This window comes from Eumetopias jubatus, unplaced genomic scaffold (genome assembly GCF_037043125.1).
Source record: "Eumetopias jubatus isolate StellerSeaLion01/CBP00866 unplaced genomic scaffold, mEumJub1_p1.0 scaffold_16, whole genome shotgun sequence".
Classification (NCBI taxonomy): Eukaryota; Metazoa; Chordata; class Mammalia; order Carnivora; family Otariidae; genus Eumetopias; species Eumetopias jubatus.
Window position 1 is genome coordinate 45,693,967 of NW_028274822.1, and position 24,607 is coordinate 45,718,573.

Here is a 24,607-nt window from a genome sequence, read left to right on the forward strand (position 1 = left end):
CCTTTTTGTCTGCTCTTCCATATCTTTAAACATATTTTTAAAATATTTGTTGAGCTTTTTTTGTTGTCCTCAGTGGAGAGTTGTTTGAATGTCCTAGTTTGCCATTACCTTAGATAATTCTTTTAAATATTAGAATTGTATTCTGTTTTGCTGTCCGTGGAATAACTAAGAGAATATTAGTTACTTTTATGGATTCTCAGATATAACTTTCTTTGGAGAGAGGACAGACACTTGCAGAATGACTACTATGCATTAACTCCCTTTAGTATTTCATCCTCAGAAGCCTTTAGGATATTAGTCCCATTCTATAGTTGAGGAAATAGAATCTCAGATAGGTTAATTAACATGCCTAGGGACTCATAGTTGGTAAATGGTAGCATGGGATTGGAACACTGGCCTTACAGTTTGTGCATTATGCTACCATGTCTTGTTGCTACTAGGATGGAAAGGAAATAAAATCCTGACCAATTTGCTTTTAAGTTGGTGTATCAGGGTAGAACTTGGCTAGGTCTTCATAGAATTTGAATCTGAATTTTACAACCTGCAGTGTCTTGATTGTTCTGTTATGTTGTTATGGAAATGAGTGCCTTAATCATTTTCGGGGTTTTTTTGGTCTAGCATTATTCTTGTACTTAGGTGTTAATTTTTAAAAAATGTTATGTGACTGGGTCTGCTTTTAGTCTGGGGACTAAATTATAGGTTAAAGTGGCAGGTTAAGAATTTAGCTTATCATCACCGTGGTGACCTGTAATTAAGTGAGTCTTAACCTAGTTTCCCCTTCTAGCACATCTGAAGATACGACAGATTCTCAACATGTTCTCATAACAACTAATTATGGCAGGGATTCAAGTCTAAGGGCACTGAGGGTGGAAAGGGGGACATTTCTCTTTAGGTAGTCTTATTTAGAATCTTGTGGGTAGTTGGGAAGTGGTACTTTGCAAAATGTCCTCTGCTGATTCTGTATCCCTTCTACCTAACCAATTGAAATTCTTTGTGTAACTTATGATACTGTGCAAACTGTGGATTTTTTCAGTTTGTCTTGATTTGAAATATTGTTTCCATAAAAGGTAGAAATGTGTTAAAGCTTTAAACATTACAGCCTCTCAGATATGTCTCATATTCTCTCTAGCTTTTATGTAGAGTACAAAAATGTTTGGTCAGATCATGTATCTTGAGATTTAGTTACTCATTTCTCTTGCCTTTCTTTAGGAAGGTAGTAATCCTTGAGATGCCAATGTGATAAAATTGAGCTTATCATAGAAATTCATTTTGGTACAACAAAATCTCTTAGAATTTGCTATTCTGTTCTCACCTGTTATTTTATAAACTCTGAGTTTTTTGCATTTGTTTTTTATAGAATTTACATTTTTCCTGTAGATTAAATAGGACAGTAAAAATTATTGCCACTTACATTCAGGGAAAGTATTACATTATTTTGATCACCTCTTGATTAAGAACCATCACAAAGGAAAGAGACACATTTCATTACTAACCATCTACCGTTGTTTCACTGTTTTCATATGGGTCACCATTTTACATCATATTTTACTAACGAATATAAAAACTGCCATTTGTATATTTTGGAATAAAATTTTTGCCTCCTAATGTTGGTCAGGGTTTAATTTAAAATACATGGCCAAATTTTCCTAAAAAATTATGAGCATTTTGGAGGTCAAATTGCTTGAGAAGTTGAGTTAACAAAGGAGGAGGAGTTTTTGAAAAAAACAAATAAATATATCTTCATAGTAGAAGGAATAAGAAAATTGATCGAGTAAAGTGGGGCTAGAGAGAGGGAAGAAATCAGCTAGAAGGAAATCAGTTGGGATTGGAGGTGAAAGAGGAAGTAAAGTCAATTTGGGAAAACTAGAGTAACAATACAAAATGGATACAACCAGTCTGCCAGAAGGGAGAATATACTAGTTAATAAGTATAGTTTGAGAAATTTTGATCCTGAAAAAGAACTGTATGTTTTGGGGTAAAAAAAGTTTTCCAGAATGGAGTTTTTCATTTCATTAAACTAGTTGTGAGAATTGGAAATATGCTGATAATTATATATAGGTTTAACTTTCAGTTTTTTTCATGTCCCCCCAAAAGAGGAATTATATATTTATAGTACTATTTCATATATCTGGAACTAGGCTACATCTAGCAAGCTTCTCCTGTTTGAAACAAAGTCAAGAATTAAAAAACCAGTAATAAATGGAAAAAGATCTATAAGGAAAAAAGTAACTTATAAAGCCAGTACACTTTACTTTTTTGTTTGGGCCCTATGTATTCTTACTACAAAAGCATTATAAGTTCAAAACAAAGCTATTTATTCTTAACCTTATACATATTTTAGCAAGTTTGTTTCTTTAATTTTAAGCCTGTAGCTTGGAAGCAACAAATTAGAAATGGGGAGGTAAGGTCTATAGGCAGGCATACATACAAGGAGTGTAACCAGCAAAGGTGGCGTGGAAAGAGACCAAATAGTTATAAAAAGCTGACGTAATTGAAAACGTACGCTACTCTGGCTCCTATAGTATATGCACATGGGGCCCTGTTTATCTTAGTAAACCTTGGAGGAATCATTTGAATAGTAGTTCTCAGGGTTGGTATTTACTTTCTGAAATAGCATAAACCATTGACATAATCATTTTCATATATAAACTAGGAACATTTTACCATTAGAAAATATGACTGTGTTTTGTGTCTTTCCTTCTCAAACATACTTTGAAAAAATTGCATTTTTTAAAGTTTTAGCCTAATATTAGTTATTGTTCACTTATTTTTGTCATCTGGTAGTATTAATGTATACAAACTGGTAGGCCCCATTGGTTTAGGAAAGAATTATTAGAGAACAGTCTAAATAAAAAAAGTTTTTATTATTTATTTTAGAGAGAGAGAATGTGAGCACCTATGTGCATGAGTGGGAGGGGCAGAGGGAGAGGGAGCGAGAATCTCAAGCAGATTCCATGCTGAATGCAGGACTCGATCTCACGATCTTGAGATCATGACCTGAGCCAAAACCAAGAGTCGGACACTCAACCAACTGCACCAACCAGGTGCCCCAAGAAAAGTTTTTTTTTAAAGATTATTTATTTATTTATTTGAGAGAGAGCGTGAGCTAGCCGGGGGGGGGGAGGGCAGGGGGAGAAGCAGACTCCCCACTGAGCAGGGAGCCAGATTGGGGGCCTGATACCAGGATACTGAGATCATGATGCTTAACCGACTGAGCCACCCACGTGCCCCCCAAGAAAAGTTTTTATTAATTTAATTTTTATTGGGAAAAATTTGGGGAGTAAAGAGTCTTTCTATTGTAGTCATTTTAAGACATACAATCTGGAAATATTTCTACAGAATTAAAAATTTTAGAGCTAGGAAGAACCTGGACGATCACAGTCTAGTGGTTCTCTACATTGGCTGCATATTTTAAAAGCTTCTCAGGTGATTCTAATGTGCATCTAGGATTTGAAGACCTTATATTTCCAGGCTTTTTAAATGAAATATCCAGTGACATTCTGAGGATATGCAAATTAAGGAAAATATTCCTATTCTGGTACTAGCAACTTCATTTGATGTTGTGTACCATGAATCATTTTTACAATATGAGAAAGATAATACTTATTCTATAATGTTATGAGGATTAAATAAAACAATTCACGATGTCACATGGAGGAGGTACCTAGGAAACATTGATGATAATGAAGATGAAGGCAGTACATAATTGGAAAGTATAAACCGAAAGAGAAGTCCTATTAAGGAGTATTTGAAGTAAGACTAGCAGGACTCAATTACTGAATACATATGAAGGGTAAGGGAGAGAGTTTGGAGACTTGACTGACAGTGACATTTCCTGAGATTGAGTATATAAACATGTCTCTTAATTTTAAAGGAAGGTCGGAGGCTAATAGGAATTGCTTATCCTGCTTTTCACTTAATTCATTATTAAGTTTTTATTTTTATTTTTTTTAAAGATTTTATTTATTTATTTGACAGAGAGAGAGCGCACAAGCAGGGGGCGTGGCAGGCAGAGGCAGAGGGAGATGCAGACTCCCTGCAGAGTGGGGGGAGCCTGATGCAGGACTGAATCCCAGGACCCCGGGATCACAACCTGAGCCAAAGGCAGTGGCTCAACCAACTGAGCCACCCAGGCGCCCTTCATTATTAAGGTTTTAGAAAATTCCTAAAAAAAAAGTTAAAAAAAATTCTCCAATTTAACCAGATATACTTCTTGAATTTTAAGCTTATTAAAGATAATTTTTGTTTTTGTTTATTAGGTGTTCTGTACAAAGAATATATTTTAATAATTTATTACTAAATTATTAAACTATTAATAAAATTGATTTAGAGTAAGTACAGTAGTCTTATGTTTTATATTTCCTAAGTTGCATTTTTTTTTTTGGTGATGCACACTCGATGTTCTCAGCAACCCTTGGGCAGCACTTGATTAGCCTTTCATTACACAAGCTTCAGTGAAAGTGGTAATAGGTAGTCTTTAGATATAGTGCTGGTAAAGCATCTATTAAGGTAATTTATTGATTAAAATTTGGTACTACAGAATTCACTGTTTGCAGATTTGATCCACCCGAAGTGAAAGAAAATATGCTTAGAGCTGTGGAACATCTTACGTATTAGCAGAGTATATTTCATTTATAAATTTTACCTTCACGTTCAGCATAGGTAGTACTTTGATATGGTTAGAACATCAAAAACTACAAAAGGTCATACAGAAGCCCACTTCCATATCTGTCTTAGATTATGTAAATAAAAGTCAGTATAAATACATACTTTCCCCTCTTCTGTGCACGTAGAACCTTGCCATATACTGTTGTGTTTTTTAAATTACATTTTTTAAAAAATGAAAATGTTTACATTCTTAGAAGTATGGAAAGAACTTTGCTAAATATTGGCATCATTTTAAGAATTTTTAAGAGTTGAGTGTTTGATAAACATGATAATGTGTATTTAGTCAGTATGATGTTGACTTTTTTCCTCCTTTGAAACATTTGTGTTTGATTTCTGTGATAGTTTCCTTTTTACCTTTCTAGCTATTCAGCTTCTTATCTTTAACATGCCCATCAGTTGTTAATGTTCTGTTCTTGAACATCCTTTTACCATATACACTTTTTCTGGAAGATTTTATCCAAATTCCTGGTTTCTTATATTCCTGACTTCAGGTTCCACCTATACTCAATGGCTCCCAAATACGTATCTTCTTGCCTGAGTGTGAACCATGAATCCAGCTTCCAATAGACATATCCATTTGGATAATCTACAGGTCTCTCAGCACAGTGTGGACAAGACATCATTTCCCTCAGCTCCCCCTCTGTTGTTTCTTTGCTGTTAAAAGAAAAAAAGCCCACAAGCTTGAATTTTATATTTCCTATCTCCAGTGAGTAGTATAAACACTGAGTTCTTTTAGTCAGAAATGTAGTGGTCATCTGTGATTTATTCACAGCTACTTTCCAGGTCTTCCTCTTGTACATAGTATGGTACTGCACAATAAGAGGTGTCTAATTAAAAACAGAAGCAAGACCACGAGTGAAATGTCTTAAAGTCTGTATTTGTATGAGATTTAGGATAAATTAAGGCATCAATTATTTATCTGATTTTGAGGTAAGGAAGACTTCCTTGAGAATGAAACCAGAGGAGGAAACTATAAAGAAGATACTGATTTTATTCTTTTAAAAATATAAAATAAAACTTTTTATATGCCAAAAAGTTCTGTAAATGAAATTGAAGACAACAGATGGTAATAGTACAGTGTAATACATGTTATTTTAGAAGTGCTGGACATTTAAAGTACATTTTACATAGTAGAAGTGATTAATTCTGCTGTTTAGTATTAGGAAAAGTTTCACAAAGGAGGTAACCCTGTATTTTGTAGAGAATTGATTTATGGGGGCCCATTTCCCATTAGTATATTATAGGGAGCATTTTGCAGTATCATTTCCTATCATGGCATTTCAGAATTCTAGAAATAATCATGTTAACTCTTTGCTGGACAGTATATATGAAATTCAAGCACTGTCTAATTCAGTCCAGATATGGAAAGAGATTGCTTAGATTGGTTATATCTTATTGCGAGGAATATAAATATTTGTGTGTATGTATGTTTATATGTGTGTGTGTATACATTTTTTGGGCAGAACTGTATTACTAAATCAGTGACAGTAGCTTCTACATGTACTAAGTAAGGAACCTAAAGATTGCCTCTGTCATTATTGAAAATAATGTACCTAGCTCACTTCTCTAAGAAAAAGCATTTCTTTGGCTTAAGAAAAAAAAAGAACCTAAATGTTGGAAATTAAGTAATTCACTCTTAATTTGTGTGGAATGAGTATAGAAAAGTATTTGTATGGGACTGTTAATTTATTTTTGGGGGACTTAATTTAAACATTGTTTATATTAGCAAAACAAAAACAAACTAGGGAACTAGTCTCAATGTTGAGGGTGGGTTAAAAATTTTTATAGCTTATATAGCTGAGTTCTACACTCTTAAATGGGATTGAATTATATGTCGATAAAGAATAATTCCTACAGTAGAATGAAAGAAATCACACAATAGTGTGACCCTACTTTTACAAACTATACGTGTGTGTGTGTGTGTAAATTTTTAAAAAGTTTCTGGAGCTATGTATATCAAGTTTTTAACAATGATTCCTATTTGCATTATTTCTGTTTTTGTAATGATTACACATTACTTTGTAATTTAGCCAGATTGGTATAGATGTAAAAATAATAAAGATTAAATACATACATTCCTGTTTCTTAACTGATGGTATTATTACAACTTAAGAAAGGCTTAGAGTCCTATGTCCCCATGTTTTAGGAGTGGATGAATTGTTTTTTTGGAAGTATATTCCAGAGAATTCTCCTGGTCTGGGAAGAAGACAGTTACTTCATTCTCTAAGATTATATGGATCTGGAGTGACTGTTTAGTAATTAATATATTAGGGTTAGGTAGACTTAATTTTTCATAGTGGAGATAGTTTCATGTTGGATTTGTTAGGGTGGGAGTGTTTGCTATTTCAAAAATAAAGGTTGGGGCGCCTGGGTGGCTCAGTCGTTAAGCGTCTGCCTTTGGCTCAGGTCATGGTCCCAGGGTCCTGGGATCGAGTCCCGCATCGGGCTCCCTGCTCAGTGGGAAGCCTGCTTCTCCCTCTCCCACTCCCCCTGCTTGTGTTCCCTCTCTCGCTGTCTCTCTCTCTCTCTGTCAGTTAAATAAATAAAATCTTTAAAAAAAAAAAAGGTTGAAGTTCTGGGGAGCCTATTACTAACGGGGGGAGTATTGTTGGTAAGTGAATCATTTGGGAGCCCAACTCCTTAGGAAGTTCGGAGAATCATCATGCTCTGAAAATAGGTGGAAAATGTTATCAGTTATGAAAGTTCAACTGGTCAGGTTTTATAGTAGGACTAAGTTCTGTATTAGTTTGGGGACCAGATGACACAGCAACTGATGAGATTATTATTTTTTAAGATTATTTAATTGAGGAAATCATTTGGTAAGATAAAAAACCTGCATCAGTTCAAGGCTACCCATGATGGCATCCTGACATTTCTTGTGGAATTAGTGAGGAATCAATGAGATCTTTCTGAACTGTTTCAGAGATGTGTTAGAACTCATTTTTGGCGAGACTGACATAGGTCTAGGAAGCAAGGCAAATGTAATGATGCAGCTTTTGGATCCATTCTTGGTTGACCAGTCAGACTCTTTAATTTATGTATGTATTGGTCATCTATCAGCTTTTGGCAGTATTTTAAACATGTATGTATCTCTCCTGTTTTACATAATACTAATTTTTAAATCTCCTATTTCTATGTGTCATTTTAGTGCCTCCTTGTGGGGAACTATATTAATGACAGTTACATGAATGAGTTACACAGAGGAAGGATTATTAAGCTAAAAATTATATTTTACAGTGATATTTTTATATTTTAAAGAAACATTAAAGATAACTTTATAGTCAGAATTATTTTTAATTTTATACTAAATCATTTAAGTTTGAGAGTTCGTTTACTAAATATTAAGTGCCTACTGTGTGTCAGGCAATAGGTACTTTTTGGAACATCAGTTAACAAAGCAGATGAATATTCCTGCTGTCTTGGGTTTTACATTCTAGCAAGCAAGGCAGGTATAATAAATGATTAAATCGTATAGTTTATTAGAATATGATAAGAGCTATAGAAAAGGAAAACAGCAGGGAGAGATGTATTAGGAGTGCTGCAGGTGGGGGATGGAATTTGCAGTAAGAAGTAGAGTGGTCTGGAGAACTTCATAGAGAAGGTGGCAGTTGAGCAAAGACTTGAGAAAGAATGTTTTAGGCAGAGGAAACAAGCAGTGGAAAGGTCCTGAAGTGAAGCTATGCCTGACTTGTTCAAGGAACAACATTAAGTTTGTGGCTGGAACAGAATGAGGTAAGGAAGTTGTGTGGACAAATTCAATCTTGCAAGCTATTGTAGGGACTTTAATTTTTACCTTGCAATTGGAAGCTCTTGGAGGATTTTGAGCAGAAGAGTGAACTGACATATTTTAATAAACTCATTCTGATTACCGTGTGGAACATTTATGATAGAGGAGCATGAATAGAAGCAGGGAATCCAGATAGGAGGCTATTGCAGTAATCGTCATGAGAGATGTGATGGTGGCTTGTTACCAGCATGGTAGCAAAGGAGGAGGTGGAAGAAATGGTCAAATTGTAGGTATATTTTAAGGGTAGAGTCCAAAGGAGATGCTGAAAATTGAATGTGGGAGTCAGAGGGTGAGAATAAGGAATGACTCCATGGTTTTCAGAGAGCAACTGGAATGATGGAATTACCATCAACTGAGATGGCTGGGTAAAGGAATTTGGGTGGGGGTGGGGGTGGAGATGTCAGGGATTTATTGTTGTAGATTTCAAGTTCGAGATGTTGCTTCCAAATGGGGATGTGGAGTATAGAGAATAAGCAGTTTTGAAATAACATGAAAGTTATCGCAAAAATATTGGTCCCTAATTGAATTTGATATGCTGCTTATATTTCAAAATAATTTTTTTCATTTAGTGAATATTTGTTGAGTACCTCTATTTTTTTTAAAGTTTTTTTTTTTAAGATTTTATTTATTTGAGAGAGAGAGAATGAGAGATAGCACAAGAGGGAAGAGGGTCAGAGGGAGAAGCAGACTCCCCGCCGAGCAGGGAGCCTGATGTGGGACTCAATCCTGGAACTCCAGGATCATGACCTGAGCCGAAGGCAGTCGCTTCACCAACTGAGCCACCCAGGCGCCCAAAGATTTTATTTATTGAGAGAGAGAGAGATTGGAGAGAACTAGTGGGGGGAGGGGCAGAGGGAGAAGGAGACTCCTTGCTGAGCAGGGAGCCCGATGTGGGGCTGGATCCCAGAACCTTGGGATCATGACCTGAGCCGAAGGCAGACACTTAGACTGAAACACCCTGGCGCCCCCTTTACACAAACATTTTAAATGACAATTGTAGCAGATGCTGTGAAGGAAGGGCACTTAGGACTATAGGAGTTAATGGGGCCTGATTATTCTGATAGGGAAGGCTTTCTTGAAGAAGTGTCCTTTGAGGTATAATTCACATAAAATAAGATTCACTCATTTTAATTGTATAGACAGATGAATTTTTTAAAAAAGATTTTATTTATTTGACAGCGAGAGCAGGAACACAAGCAGGGGGAGGGGGAGTGGGAGAGGGAGAAGCAGGCTTCCTGCCCAGCAGTGGGCTTGATACAGGGGCTCGATCCCAGGACCCTGATACCATGACCTAAGCTGAAGCCAGTTGCTTAACCACTGAGCCACCCAGACGCCCACCCCACATCTTTATCCATTCATCATTGGACACTTGGGCTGCTTCCCTATCTTGGCTATTGTAAATAATGCTGCTATAAACATCAGGGTGTGTGTTTATAGCAGCATTTGAATTAGTGTTTTTGTATTCTTTGGGTAAATACCCAGTAGTGTGATTGCTGGATTGTAAAGGTAGTTGTATTTTTAACTTTCTGAGCAACTTCCATACTGTTTTCCACAATGGCAGCATTAGTTTGCATTCCCACCAATAGTACAAGAGGGTTTCTTTTTCTCCATATCCTTGCCAACACCTATTATTTCTTGTGTTGTTGATTTTAGCCATTCTGACAGGTGTGAGATTATAGTTTTGATTTGCATTTCCCTGATGATGAGTGATGTTGAGCATCTTATCATGTGTCTGTTGGCCATCTGTATATCTCCTTTGGAGAAATGTCTGTTCATGTCTTCTGCCCATTTTGTAATTGGATTATTTGTTTTTGGGTGTTGGGAGTTTTGTAAGTTCTTTATGTATTTTGGACACTAACTCTTTATTGGATATGTCATTTGCAAGTATCTTCTCCCATTCCATAGGGTTGCCTTTTAGTTTTGTTAATTGTTTCTTTCACTGTGCTGTCTTCTCTCATTTTGAAAATTCTGTTTTTATTCTCTTTATGGTATCTTTATATGAACAGTTTCTAATTAAAATGAAATCAGTTTATTGATCTTGTTTTTCTTTCTGTATGTTGTTTGAAAAATCCTTTGTTATATCAGGGTCATGAAAATATGCTTATGTTTTCTTCTAAAAGTTTTTATCCATGATCCATTGCAAATTAAACTCAGAATGATCTGAGTCTAGCAGTCAAGTTTCATTTTTGTTCATATAATATTCAGTTAATACAGTACCATTTATTGGAAATATCATTTTTACCCACTGAATATAAGTTGTTTTGTTGTAAGGTGACTGTATGTGTGGATCTGTTTCTCACTTCTGTTCTGTTGTCTCTGTATCTGTCTTTGCACCAACCACATATCTCAATTATCGTAGCAGTTAGCGCTATGTTCTTTTTCAAGACTGTCCTGGCTATTCTAATTCCTTTGCATTTCCATATAAATTTTAGAATCACCTTGTGAATTTTCTTCAAAAAGCCTGCTGGGATTTTGACTAAGATTGCATGGAATTTCTAGGTCAGCATTAGGGAAACTGCTATCTTCACTATATTGAGTCTTCTAGTCAATAAAAATGGTATATCCTTCCATTTAGTAAACTCTAATTTCTTTCAGTGGCGTTGCAATGTACAGGTATTGCATGTCTTGTTAGATTCATTTCTAGTTATTCATTTTTTTAATGCTATTATATATGCTATTATTTTTAAAATAGCATTTTTTAGTTATTTTTTGAAATATATACAAATACAGTTGATCTTTATATATTGATCTTCTATCCAGTTACCTTATTCAAATTTTTTTATAGATTCTCTTGGTTTTCTGTGCACTCAATCATGTCATATGTGAATAATGACAATTTTATGTCTTCTTTTCTAATCTTTATTATTTTTTTTTACTTTTTTTGTACTTTATTTCTATTCTTAATACTACTGGTTTGTCTCTGGGTTTAATTTTTATGTTGAATAGATGCAGTGTTAATGGATTTTCTTGTCTTATTCCTGAATTCAAGGAGAAAGTCCAATATTTTATCCGTAAGATGGTATTATCGTAAATTTTTTGTAAATTAGATTTATTAGATTAAGGACTTATCCCTAAATTTTTAGAAGTTTGTATTATGGGTAGGTGTTGAATTTTATCAAATAATTTTCTTTATATATTGAGGTATTATATGAATTTTATTTCGGTAATTTGGTGAATTACATTGATTACTTTCCAAAAGTTAAACCAGCTCGCATTCTTGGAATTAACACCTTTGGTTGTAATAATCATCTTTTTAATACAGTCTGGATTTGTTTGCTAAAATTTGGTTTAGCATTTTTGTGTCTTATGTTCATGAGAAAGTTTGGCTTGTAGATTTCTTTCTAATAATGTCCTTGTTGGGTTTTGGTATCAGAGTTTTGTGACCTCATAATAGAATTGGGAACTGTTGGGGCACCTGGGTGGCTCAGTTGGTTAAGTGTCTGACTTTGGCTTGGGTCGTGATCTCAGGGTCCTGGGATTGAGCCCCGCATTGGGCTTCCTGCTCAGTGGGGGGTCCCCTTCTCCTGCTCCCTCTGCCCCTCCCCACCCCCATTCTCTTTCTTTCTCTCTCAAATAAATAAAACCTTTAAAAAAAGAGATTGGGAATTGTTCTCCTTTTTTTATGTTCTCTGGAAGGTTGCCTACAATTTGTTGAGTTTTGTATTTATCTATGTTATTTCCTTCATTGTACTACTTTGGGTTTGACTTGCTGTCTTTTCTAGCTGCTTGTAGTGGAAGCTTTTATTATGAATTTTTCCCCTCCCCACTGTGTGGGAGTGTGTGCTCTCTCTCAAATAAATAAACAAATCTTCCCCCCCAAAATCCAACCATTATTATGGATTATTCTGTTTTTCTTTTTTGTTCTGTCAAATTTTTCTTTAATGACTTTGAAGTTGTGTTATGAGATGCCTAAAAATTTGATTGTTACATATTCCTGTTGGACTGATCTTATCATACTAAAGTATTCCTTTAGTGTTTCTTGTAGTGCTTTTTCATTTAAGTCAACTGTCTGATGTAAATATAGTGACATCACCATACTTTTATTAGTGATTAGTGTATATTACCTTTTTCTCTTAACATGTATGTGTCCTTAAAGTGGATTTTTTGTAAACAGAATATAGTTGGTTGTTTTAAAAATCCATTCTAATAATACTTGTTATCTAATTGAAATGTTGGGTCCAGATACATTTAATACAGAACATGATACAGTAGAATTTGAGAATATCAACCTGGTATTACTTTTCTATTTGTCTCTTTCTTCACTTTCTTTGAACTAATCAAGCATTATTTTTTCCTCTCCACTTGTTTTTTTAGCTGTACATTTTTATATGTGTATGCATTTTTAAGTAGTTGCCTGTGAGATTACAGTGTACATCCTTGGTTTATTAGGTTTGTGTAAATTTGTAGATTCAGCGCTTGATGAAAAATGCAAGAGACTTATAACAGTGTAACTTCATTTATCCTTTTTGTATTTGTCTTTTGTGGTAGTGCTGTCATAAATTTTATACTTTTATGTCTGTTTCAACCATACAAGTCACTGTTACGGTTACTTTAAATATCAATTTATATTTGTCTAAATAATCACGTTTCCATTTCTCTCTATTAAATCCTCTAGTTCTGTGCTTTCATCTGGAGTTGTCCATTAGCTTGATAAATTCCCTTCACTTGTAACAAGATCTCTCAGCTTTTGTTTATCTGAAACTTACTAATTTATCTCCTTGTTGGAAGATATTTTCTCTTATAGAAATGTAGATTGGTTGGTTTATTTTTTTGTTTTGCTTAGGATTTTATTTTTTAAAAGATTTTATTTATTTATTTGACAGAAAGAGACACAGTGAGAGAGGGAACACAAGCAGGGGAAGTGGGAGAGGGAGAAGCAGGCTTCCTGCTGAGCCGGGAGCCTGATGCAGGGCTATATCCCAGAACCTTGGGATCACGACCTGAGCCAAAGGCAGACGCTTAACGACTGACTGAGCCACCCAGGTGCCCCTTTTTTAGCATTTTAAAAATGTCATTTTATTGTCTTCTATTTCTATTGTTTCTGATTAAAAAAAAAAAGATTGTTAGTCTTATTGTCCTTCCCTCAATGTCTTATTTTTTCTGGCTACATTTTTTTTATGATTTTTTAAAAAAGATTTTATTTATTTATTGAGAGAGAGCGAGAGAGTGAGTGAGCACTAGTAGGGTGAAGGGTAGAGGATTCTTCCTCTGCTGAGCAGGGAGCTCAGTGTGGGGCTCAATCCAGGGACTCTGGGATCATGACCGTGAGCTGAGGGCAGATGCTTAACCATCTGAGCCACCCAGGCGCCCCTTTCTGACTACTTTTAAGATTTTCTCTGACTTTGGTTTTTAAGACTTTGACTCAGGTATGGTTTTCTTCATATTCTGCTGAGGTTTATAGAACTTTATATGTTTGCTTAGAGACTCATATCTTTTGTTAGCGTTGGAAAATTTTTGACTAGTATTTTTGAAACACTGCCTGTTTCATTTTCTTTACTTTTTAAAATCTAGTTAGTTGTGTGTTAGATCTTTGTAGCATGTTGTATATGTCTTTTTGCTTTTTTGGGGGTATAGTCTCTCCTTTATATCTCTTGGTGTGTCATATTTTGTGTACATTTCTTCCAGTTTACCAAGTCATCTGTTTTACTGTTTCTAAATTAGTGAGTTCTTAATTTCATTGACTAGACATTCCAGTTCTGGAATTTCCATTTGACTCTTTTAAGAATTCTAGGACTTTGCTGAAATTCTCCATTGATCATATTTTCTTTTTTTTTTTGGCCCTGAACGTATCAGTTATTTTAAGTTCTCTTAGATAGCTCCAAACTGAGTGACCTGTGTGTCTTTTTCTGTGTTCTGTTTCTGTTATTTCTCTTAGTTGTTCATCTTTTTTTTTTAATTTAGATAAAATTCACTAAAGTCACCATTTTAACCTTTTAAAGTATATAATTTAGTGGTTTTTAGTGTATTCACAGTGCTATGCAACCATTACCAGTATCTACTTCCAAAACATTTCCATCAGCTCAAAAAGAGACCTCATAATTGTTGACATTCAATCCCAGTTCTTCCTCTGCCTACCCCTTCGCAACATCTAATTAATCTATGTTCTTTCTCTCTGGATTTACCTCTTCTGGCTGTTTCATGTAAATGGAATTATATGATGTGTGGCCTTTTGAGTTTGACTTCTTTCATTTAGCATAGTGTTTTCAAGATGCATCTGTGTTGGGGTGCCTGGGTGGCTCAGTCGGTTAAGCGTCTGCCTTCAGCTCAGGTCATGATCCCAGGGTCCTGGGATTGAGTCCTCCATTGGGCTCTCTGCTCAGCGGGGAGTCCGCTTCTCCCTCTCCCTCTGCCCCATCTCCCTGCTTCACTCTCTCTCTCTCTCACAAATAAATAAAATCTTAAAAAAAAACTCATCTGTGTTGTAGTATGTATCAGTACTTCATTTTATGACTGAAGAATATTCTGTTGTATGGATATTTTTGTTTATTCAGTTGATGGACATTTGAATTTTTTCTATTTTTTGGCTATGATGGATAATGCTACTGTGAACATTTGTGTGCAAGTTTTGTGTGAATGCATGTCTTCAGTTCTCTTGGGTCTATACCAGAAGTGGAATTGCTCTGTCATATGGTAATTCTATGTTTAACTTTTTGAGGAACTGCCAAATTGTTTTCCACAGTGGCTACACCCCTTACAATCCTGCCAGTATGTATGAGAGTTCCATTTTCTCCACATTCTTGACAACCCTTGTTACTTTCTGTAGTTTTTTTCTTTCTTAAATTATTATATAGCCATCCTAATGAGTGGTGGCTCTTCATTCTTATTTTTTAGAATGCTTTGTAATTTTTCACTGAATGCCAGGCTTTTGAATGAACAGTTGTGGAGGCTCTACTTGATGTTATGTTTCCCTTTGGAAGGTGAAGTACTAGATTACCTTGAGCACTGAACGTTGACTATAAGATTTGTTAGGGCTGATATATTTCCATCTTGACCTTAATCTAAGGAGAGCCTTTTTGAAGTCTCAACCGAGAGCTTGAGTTGTCTTGAAGGCCTTTCTAACTTGGTAGAGACTACACTTGAGTCTTTGGTTCTCTAGCATTGGGCAGAAGCTGAAATATTCCACTCAGCTCTTCAGCTTCTTGACTGCTGTGTTATGCTAGTTTTCTTGACTTTTTGTCCTTTTTGTGGTTCTTCCACTCTGGGACTTTGTTCTTTGGTTTCTAGCTTTTTGATAGCCCAAAACTCTATCTTCTTCTCAGTCCAGTAGGTCTGCCACTTCTGCTTGGGCTCTATTTTCTGTTACATAGCAAAGTCAAGGACAAAGCAAAGGTGCTTGTGGAGCTGATCTCTGGTGCTTCCCTTCTCTTAAAGAGGTGTAGCCCCTCCTGCTTCTCTCTGCGTATATTGCTCTTCAGTGTCTTCAAACAGTTTTTATATTTGTCCAGATTTTATAACTTTTTTTTAAATGTTTTATTTATTTATTCATGAGAGTCAGAGAGAGAGAGGCAGAGGCAGAGGGAGAGGGAGAAGCAGGCTCCCTGCAGAGAAGGGAGCCTGATGTGGGACTCGATCCCAGGACCCTGGGATCATGACCCGAGCCGAAGGCAGACGCTTAACCATCTGAGCCACCCAGGCGCCCCAGATTTTATAACTTTTATTAGCAGGAGGGTTAGTTTGATATAAGCTACTCTATTATGATGGGTATCGTGAATACTGGTGTTTCATTAAGTGCATCACAAGAAAATGAAAAAACTGGCATCTTTTGAGAGTGAGAACGTACGTTTTCAGCAGAAAATTTGGACAAGAATATAGAAGGAAGGATTTTTATTTTTGAACGAGAGGGTCACGGTCAGCCGTGTTTGAAGAATAGTAAAGTATCATTGCAAATTGCAGTAAGATATGTGACACTGAGTTGATGTTTGGTAATTTTTAAAAAAAACTGAACAGAGTCATTAAGTGTTTAAAGAATCCAAAGTGGATAAAAAATTTAAAATGAGAATTGAAGAGGAACTATTTAATAAAGAGCAATTATTTTCTGGATATAGTAGTGAAGATACCAAGACTGAATTTTATTTATTTATTTATTTTTAAGATTTTATTTATTTATTAGAAAGAGAGAGCATGAGTGGTGGGGAGAGGGAGAAGCAGACTCACCACTGAGCAGGGAACCTGACTCGGGGCTCAATCCCAGGACCCTGGGTTCATGACCTGAGCTGAAGGGCAGACACTTAACCAACTGAGCCACTCAGGCATGCTAAGACTATGAATTTTAAGTGGTTGCTATTAGACTAGTACTTGGTTATTTGTGTAAATGTTAGTGATTATTAAATGGTTGGCGATTTGAGTATTTACATGTGATAGCTAAAAGACAGTGTTTATCTGTTAAGGGTACCGGAGAGGATTGTGTTCACAAAATCTGGATGGTACAGAAATGCTAACTAACTAGCCATGTAAAAATGTGGGAGGAAGAGAATGACTAAAGTTATAGGAGTAGACGTTATGTTTTTAGAACATGGAGAAATAGAGAAGGCAGAAATAGATGTGTAAAAGAATATAGCTCCTTCTGTAGGCTTAAAAATGGGGGTTTGGAAAGCAACTAACCATTTGCTTTCTTCACCAAGATAGCCCTAAAAAGGGAGCCAGGTGTTGCAGACCGCCTTGTATCTGTGTTTTTCCTTTCGCCCTTTTGTGAACTCTCAAGGTTAGTCAGTGATTTTCTTCACACTTTCATTAGGAAATTTGCCAAAGGCATCCTTTTGAGGCAGCTGTCTCTGTACCCTTGGAGGCCATCAGTAATGTTTCCAATCTATAGGAGTCATCGGCACAGAAATGTTGGACTGAACTGAGTCTTCGTGGTTTAAAACATTCCCTTGCCAAAATTACTTTATTTCCCCCTCGAATCGTAATACAAAGTATATCACATTTTGGGGCTTCTGATCCTTTTATAGTTTTTTGTTATTGTATCTTTTCAGGTAAAATCCATCATTAATAGTAAATACATCTAAATATATTAATAATGAAAGGAGACTTAGGTTTTAAAACATAATTTAACAATAGTGGACACATTAAAAATCCTTATATAAATAAATGTGAATTTTTGTATAGAATGTTAAAAATTTTATTTTCACTAGACTTTGTAAAGTAAATTGGTGGTGTTCTTTTGGTCTGAGGTGGTCGGTGATAATCTTCATACTAAGATAAGTTTTTGGGGCATATTAAATTTGATGTAAATAATTAGTCTATGATTAAAATGCATTAGAATGAAATGCATTTGTATTTTTGTTTCTATTCAGTTTAATAATATAGGCAACTGTTATATGCATCTTTTAATATATTAGTCTAACTGTTTCTCTTGTTTTACTAAACTGTCTTCTTTCAGCCACCCACACAGAATATGCCTATGGGTCCTGGAGGGATGAATCAGAGCGGCCCTCCCCCACCTCCACGCTCTCACAACATGCCTTCAGATGGAATGGTAGGTGGGGGTCCTCCTGCACCACACATGCAGAACCAGATGAACGGCCAGATGCCTGGTAAGTTTTTCTCCTCTAAGACATTAACACCAGAGTTGCTTAGCAACTGAAACGACATGGGGGCTCAAGGGATACTAGATTGTTGATGACAAAACTGCTTTGAATGCCCCCGAGTACAAGCTCTCTTAGAGTTTGTTAGCTACAGAGCTACGTGACCTGTATTCAGTGTTTATCAGGCTGCCCTTGGGCTTTGATGTAGCTGACACACAGCATTCCTCTGATGAACAGAACTGGCTAAATTTAGTCTGTCTGAAACTATGCAATACAGCTGGCTTTAGAAGCTTTTTGGAAAAAAAGGCATTGTGCCATGACTTAAGAATTAAAATCTCTTCATAGATTATAAAGGTACGATAACATTTCCTTGGGTTTTGTATTTACTTAAAAATTTACTGCTCCCAGAAACAGTATTGCTGGAAAAAACACATGGGGAAAAGAAAGAAAATCTGTAAAGTGCTAATATATTTAGTATTTATTCATTGATAATATTGAAGCTGAGTATAGATTTTTATGAATACATATGTTTATAGCATAATATAAATATGGAAATTGATATTAAAGCAGATTTAAAAGAACAAAAAGATGTTTTATATAATGAGATAATTCCTTTACTACTTACCCATTTTAAGTTTAGAGCCACTTAGAATATCTTCCATGTCATTGGATGCTTAATTAGTTACCTTTTGCTTGTTTGAACTTTTAATCTGAAAAGTATCTTTAAACTATCTTGTTTTTGTAACAATAGCTACAACCCATACTCATAATTTTTGGTGGGTTGTTTTCTGCATTTAGTTTGAAAATATTTTTACTTTCTAAAGACAATGGCTATTTTCATTAACTAAAAGGAAGTATTATACAAATAGGAATAATGAAGGTAAATTAAAATAACAAAACAGTTCATTTTTAAAATTAATAATTAACATTCTTAGGATAGTGTTGTCTTACCTGATTGTGTTGGCTGGTAACATTGGTGTCCAGAAACAATGGGTGTAGGAAATGAGGTGAAGGAGAGCACAGAGCAAAAGAAGCCAGGTAGCCTGGTTTATAGAAGGTTGATGTGTGATTGATTGATCCTGTAGGAGGTTGGTGCTGTTTTGGTGGCCATCTTGTTTCTTGCTGAGACTTGCCACAATCCATGGCCCGCACAACCCACACCCTGTGGGGGGGTGGGAATAAAGATGTAACTACTTGTTAGGTTGTAGTCAGGAGGATGTTTCTTGCTGAATTCACATTAACTCATCAGGACCTGTTGTTACTGAACTGGAAGGGTAGTGCTAATGCATGTTAGCAAGTTAGGACTTTTGTGACTTTTTATGGTGGTATGTTAATGTTAATTAGAATTTTGACTTCTCCATGTAACACTTGAGCCTAAGGCCAAACAAGCACTTGAGCTGCAATGTAATTACTGTTAACTTGACATTTGGGTTTTTGTATATGGCCATTTGGAGTAGTTATATTTTTTATAAACCAGAGATTTTTAACTAGTTATGACCTACGCTGTCCAGAACACTGTAGAGCTTCCAAAACAACTCTCTTAGAAAGAGTTCTAGTTAGGTGTAGGAGAAATTGAAGTCCAGGTACTTTGTTTCCTTTATTTAATAAGCTCCTTAATAGAGCTTAGCCAGCTTTTTTATGCACACGAATTTGTATCTAGGCTTTTAATTTCCTATTTTAGTTTTGTTTTTTAATATATATTTTTTAAAGATTTTATTTATTTATTTGACAGAGAGAAAGACAGTGAGAGAGGGAACACAAGCAGCGGGAGTGTGAGAGAGAGAAGCAGGCTTCCCGCTGAGCAGGGAGCCCAGTGCTGGGCTCGATCCCAGGATCCTGGGATCATGACCTGAGCCGAAGGCAGATGCTTAATGACTGAGCCACCCAGGCGCCCCGTTTTTTAATATTTTCTAATCTGAGTTGTAGAGCTACTTACATGCTCCTTGATCTTGGTCAAATAACCAGTTTCACGTTCCTTTTTAAAAACATTTAACTGATTTAAAAAAAAATTCGATAATAATAAATCTGTGGTACCAAAGTCAAAAGGTACCAAAGTGTATACGGCTCCTGCCTCCAGACTTTGTTCCAGAGAGTCATTGGTTCTAGTTATCCTTCAAGAGATATTCTCTGTATCCAGAACATATGCATAACACTCTTTTTTCTTTTGTCTTATTCTTTAAAAAAAAAACACAAGTTGTAGTATACGTTATGTAGTATTATATATAATATTTTTTCTCTCTTAAAGATAGATCTTAGAGACCATGAGTATATATATTTTGGAGACCACTCAGTACATGAAGAGCTGCCTCATGCTTTGGTGACTGTATTTCATTCTTTTTCATGGGTGCCCCTGATTTATTTGAACAGTTCGTTATGATGGAAATATAGGTTATTTCTAGTCTTCTGGTATTAAAAGTTATGCTTCTGTGAATATACCTGTAAGATAAAAGTAAATTAGTAAATTAATAAACACACATATACAGTTTTGCATTCATGCACTTGTACACACAAAGACCTGTATATTTATAGACCTGCAGTTGTTGGGTTAAAGGTATATGCATTTTAAAATATGGTAGTTATTGCAAAATTGCTCTACATAAAAATAGTACTTACTTATATATTTATATACCTCAACAATGTGTGAAATTACTTCATAGATCAAAACTTTGGGTCTTTGGAATCTGAAAGATGAAAAAAGGGTCTCATAGTTTTAGTTGGCCTTTTCATTGTAAGCGAAGCAAGCAGTTGTCTCATGTTTATGTCCCTTTGGTAGTTTTTGTGTGAACTGATTATTCATGTCCCTTGCCATTTCTTTTATTGCTGGTGGTCTTTTACTTATTTTATATGTTAAGTAATTCATTCTGTGGTAGGTCTTGTTAATAATTTTTTCCCAGTTTTTCTTTTTTTTATTTTGTTTAGTTTGGTCTGGTTTGGTAATATTTAAATTTTTTATTTTCATGTAGTCTAGTTTATCAGTCTTTTATGGCTCTAGGTTTTCTGGCATATAAGAAGGCCTTTCCACTTCCAGATTATTTTAAAAGTTCTCCTTTTTGAAATTCTCCTTTAAGATTTTTTTCCTTTTTCTTTTGTAATGTTTAATTTTTTTATTTCTCTGGAACTATTTTTGGTAGAAGGAATGTGGTAGGCCGTTTTCCAGATGGCTACTCAGTGGTCACACTATTTATTGAATTGTCTTTCTTTTGCCTACTGATATTTAATTTCGCCACTATTATAAAATTAGAAATTTGAGTGTGTTTTTAGACTCAACTCTGGGCCCCTTGATCTGTTAATTCATTTGTGTGCTAATACTACACACTTTTAATTACTCCAGCTTTATATGTTTTGCTCTCTTATAAAGCTAGTTCTTTTTTTTTTTTTTAAAGATTTTATTTATTTATTTGAGAGAGAGAATGAGATAGAGCATGAGAGGGGGGAGGGTCAGGGAGAAGCAGACTCCCCGCTGAGTGGGGAGCCCGATGCGGGACTCGATCCCGGGACTCCAGGATCATGACCTGAGCCAAAGGCAGTCGCTTAACCAACTGAGCCACCCAGGTGACCCATTATAAAGCTAGTTCTTCATCATTGCTTTTCTTTTTCAGAATGTTGCTGGCTTTTAAAAGCAGCAGTTCCTTAATCTATAAAATGGAAATAGCATCTGCCTCACAGTATTTGCTGTCATTCATGTAACGCATTTACTTTGTTTGCTAGTGATTAAATACTCAAGTTATTGTTTGGTATTATTATGGTATGCAGAAAAAATAAAAATCTTAAGTACTTTTTAATAGATCATCTGTTTAACTTTCATATTTGGTTCTGACCACTTTTCTTCAAAGGGCCTAACCATATGCCTATTCAGGGACCTGGACCCAATCAACTCAATATGACAAACAGTTCCATGAACATGCCTTCAAGTAGCCATGGAGCCATGGGAGGTTACAACCATTCGGCACCATCATCACAGAGCATGCCCGTACAGAGCCAGATGACGATGAGTCAAGGGCAACCATTAGGAAGCTATGGCCCCAGACCAAATATGAACATGCAACCAAACCAAGGTAAATAAGCTTGATGTCATTCTTTTTTTTTAAAGTTTTTTTTTTTTTAAATGATTTTGAGAGAGAAAAAGCATGAGCAGGGGGAGGGGCAGAGGGACAAGCTGACTCCCTGCTGGGCAGAGAGCCCCACATATGGGGCTCCAGGTGGGGCTCCAGGCAGGGCTTGATCCCAGGACCTCAGGTCCTGACCGCAGCTGAAGTCAAATGCTTAACTGACTGAGCCACCCAGGTGCCCCAGATGTCATTCATTTTTTTTTTAAATATTTTATTTATTTATTTGAGAGAGAGAGCACGGTGAAGCGGGGAGCAAGCCGACTTCCACCTCAACAGGGAGCCGGACTCTGGCTGATCCCAGGGTTCTGGGATCCTGACCTGAGCCAAAGGCAGATGTTTGACCAACTGAGCCACCCAGGCACTATAGCCCCTGATGTCATTCTTGACTAGTAAATAAAACTTTTTTTTCAAGTTGGTAGCTGATTCATGAAAATAAAAGTTTGAAGTGAGTCATAATCATAGCCATAGAAAAGGAACATTGAGTTTGAAACTAGCTTAAAGTAATTTATTTTTTACATTTAGAAGTTTGCTTAATTAAGCTTTTTTTTTTTAAAGATTTTATTTATTTATTTGAGAGAGAGAGAATGAGAGACAGCACGAGAGGGAAGAGGGTCAGAGGGAGAGGCAGACTCCCTGCTGAGCAGGGAGCCCGATGTGGGACTCGATCCCGGGACTCCAGGATCATGACCTGAGCCGAAGGCAGTTGCTTAACCAACTGAGCCACCCAGGTGCCCCTTAATTAAGCTTTTAAAGCTTATTTATCTTTAGGTCTTTTGGATAGTTTATTTGAGATTCTTGGGTTTTTATCTAAGAAAAAAATTTTTTCAAGCTAATAAATGAATAACCAGACATTTGATTTAGAGCTAGAAAGTTGAGAAAATAATTTTATCTTTGCAAGTACAACCCCTTAAAAACCTTTACTCTGTGGTTTATTTTACTTATTAAGGATATATTAATTTATATGAATTTCCCTTGATTTTTCTGAATGTTTTCTGATGTTGTATTTCAGCATTAAGAGGTAATTTAAACATAATTTGTTTATTAGAGTGTTTGGTGGAGATGCTGCTATATTCTTCTATTCTTAGAATGGGGTGAAGTCTATTAAAGTTTATTACCAATCTCAGAGAATGAAATTATCATCATGTTTCTTTTTTAAGTATGCTTGTGAATAATAACTAAAAACCAGTAAGTGGCGCTCTGTTCTGCTAATTGCCTTTAAAACAGTTGGCATATTGCCAGCCTAAAGCTATTTCAATTACAAAATGTGAGGTTAATGCAATAAAATTTTCTAGATTGTGATTTTGAAAAACAAATCACTAAAGTGCACCCAGGTAAAAGAAGTTAAGGTTAATTTGTTGATAATTATTTATGATGAAATAATACATTCTAATACTTAAAGAATAATACAGAATTTTTTTATAATTTTGATGAGATACACTGAAAACAAAGAGACAGTAGAATAATTGTCAATGTAGATTCACAAAACTGGTGCTTGCTCCATTTTATTCCTCAAAGTTGTTTAGTGCCCATGATGGATTTTTTTTTTTTTAATTAGGGCAATTAAAGGTTCAAAATAACAGCAAGATCCAGTCAGTGCCAGGTCAGAAGGGAGTCCAGATGTTTCTCTATACAGTTTGGTTAAAAGGAGAGAGAGCAAGAAAATTGGTAATAATTCTCAAAGCAACTACAGTAATGAGGACACAGTACTTAGAAACTGTCATGAAGAAAAGAGTAGGGTGTGCGCAAGAATGGATGTTGCTGTAGAATGGGTTGATATGACATCAATAAGATTTGAAGAACCAAAAAATAATGCATGCAGCAATGTATATGTAGAAAACAGTAACTTTTTGGAGAAAGTAACTGAGGTGTTTATAGGACTTTTTTGTTCTAAACTTAGGCACCATCTACTTTAAAAATGTCACATTTTGTATTACTAATGTACAGTTTTTACTATAGTAGTTATAGTGCTTTTTGCTTTGTGTAATCTGTGAATTTCTTAATAGTCATTTTCTATATAATCTCTTTTCTATGTAGGGATCTGATTTAAAGAAATAAAAATTATTTTTCAAAGAAGAATAGGATGGAAATCAGTGAGGAACTTTTCAATATTTAAAAAATCTCTTCAGGGGCGCCTGGGTGGCTCAGTCATTGAGCATCTGCCTTCGGCTCAGGTCATGATCCCAGAGTCCTGGGATCGAGCCCTGCATCAGGCTCCCTGCTCCGCGGGAAGCCTGCTTCTCCCTCTCCCACTCCCCCTGCTTGTGCTCCTGCTCTCGCTGTCTCTCTCTCTGTCAAATAAATAAATTAAGAAATCTTAAAAATAAAAAATAAAATAAAAAATAAAAAATCTCTTCAGGACAAATAAACTTTGCAGTTAAATTTTGATATTTCAGCTAGAGAGAACACCAAAGAAAATTATAGTTGCCAAAAAAGAGAGAAAGTTATATGAGGTTGTAGCAGTATTTACTGTTTTAATCCTATGAGTTTTTTTGTAAAGTTATTTTAATTATATGGTATCT

The 24,607-nt window shown here is 35.6% G+C and overlaps 1 protein-coding gene across 3 annotated transcripts in view; it reads left to right on the plus strand.

Annotated features, from left to right (window-relative positions):
* The window catches only part of SS18 (SS18 subunit of BAF chromatin remodeling complex), an 84,285-nt gene that overhangs the window by 19,643 nt on the left and 40,035 nt on the right, over window positions 1-24,607 (plus strand). For all 3 annotated transcript variants that reach the window (XM_028098339.2, XM_028098341.2, XM_028098342.2), the window contains exons 4-5: window positions 17,835-17,988; window positions 21,813-22,034. In XM_028098339.2, the coding sequence (XP_027954140.2) occupies window positions 17,835-17,988; window positions 21,813-22,034 (376 nt within the window). The remainder of the gene's footprint in view (window positions 1-17,834; window positions 17,989-21,812; window positions 22,035-24,607) is intronic.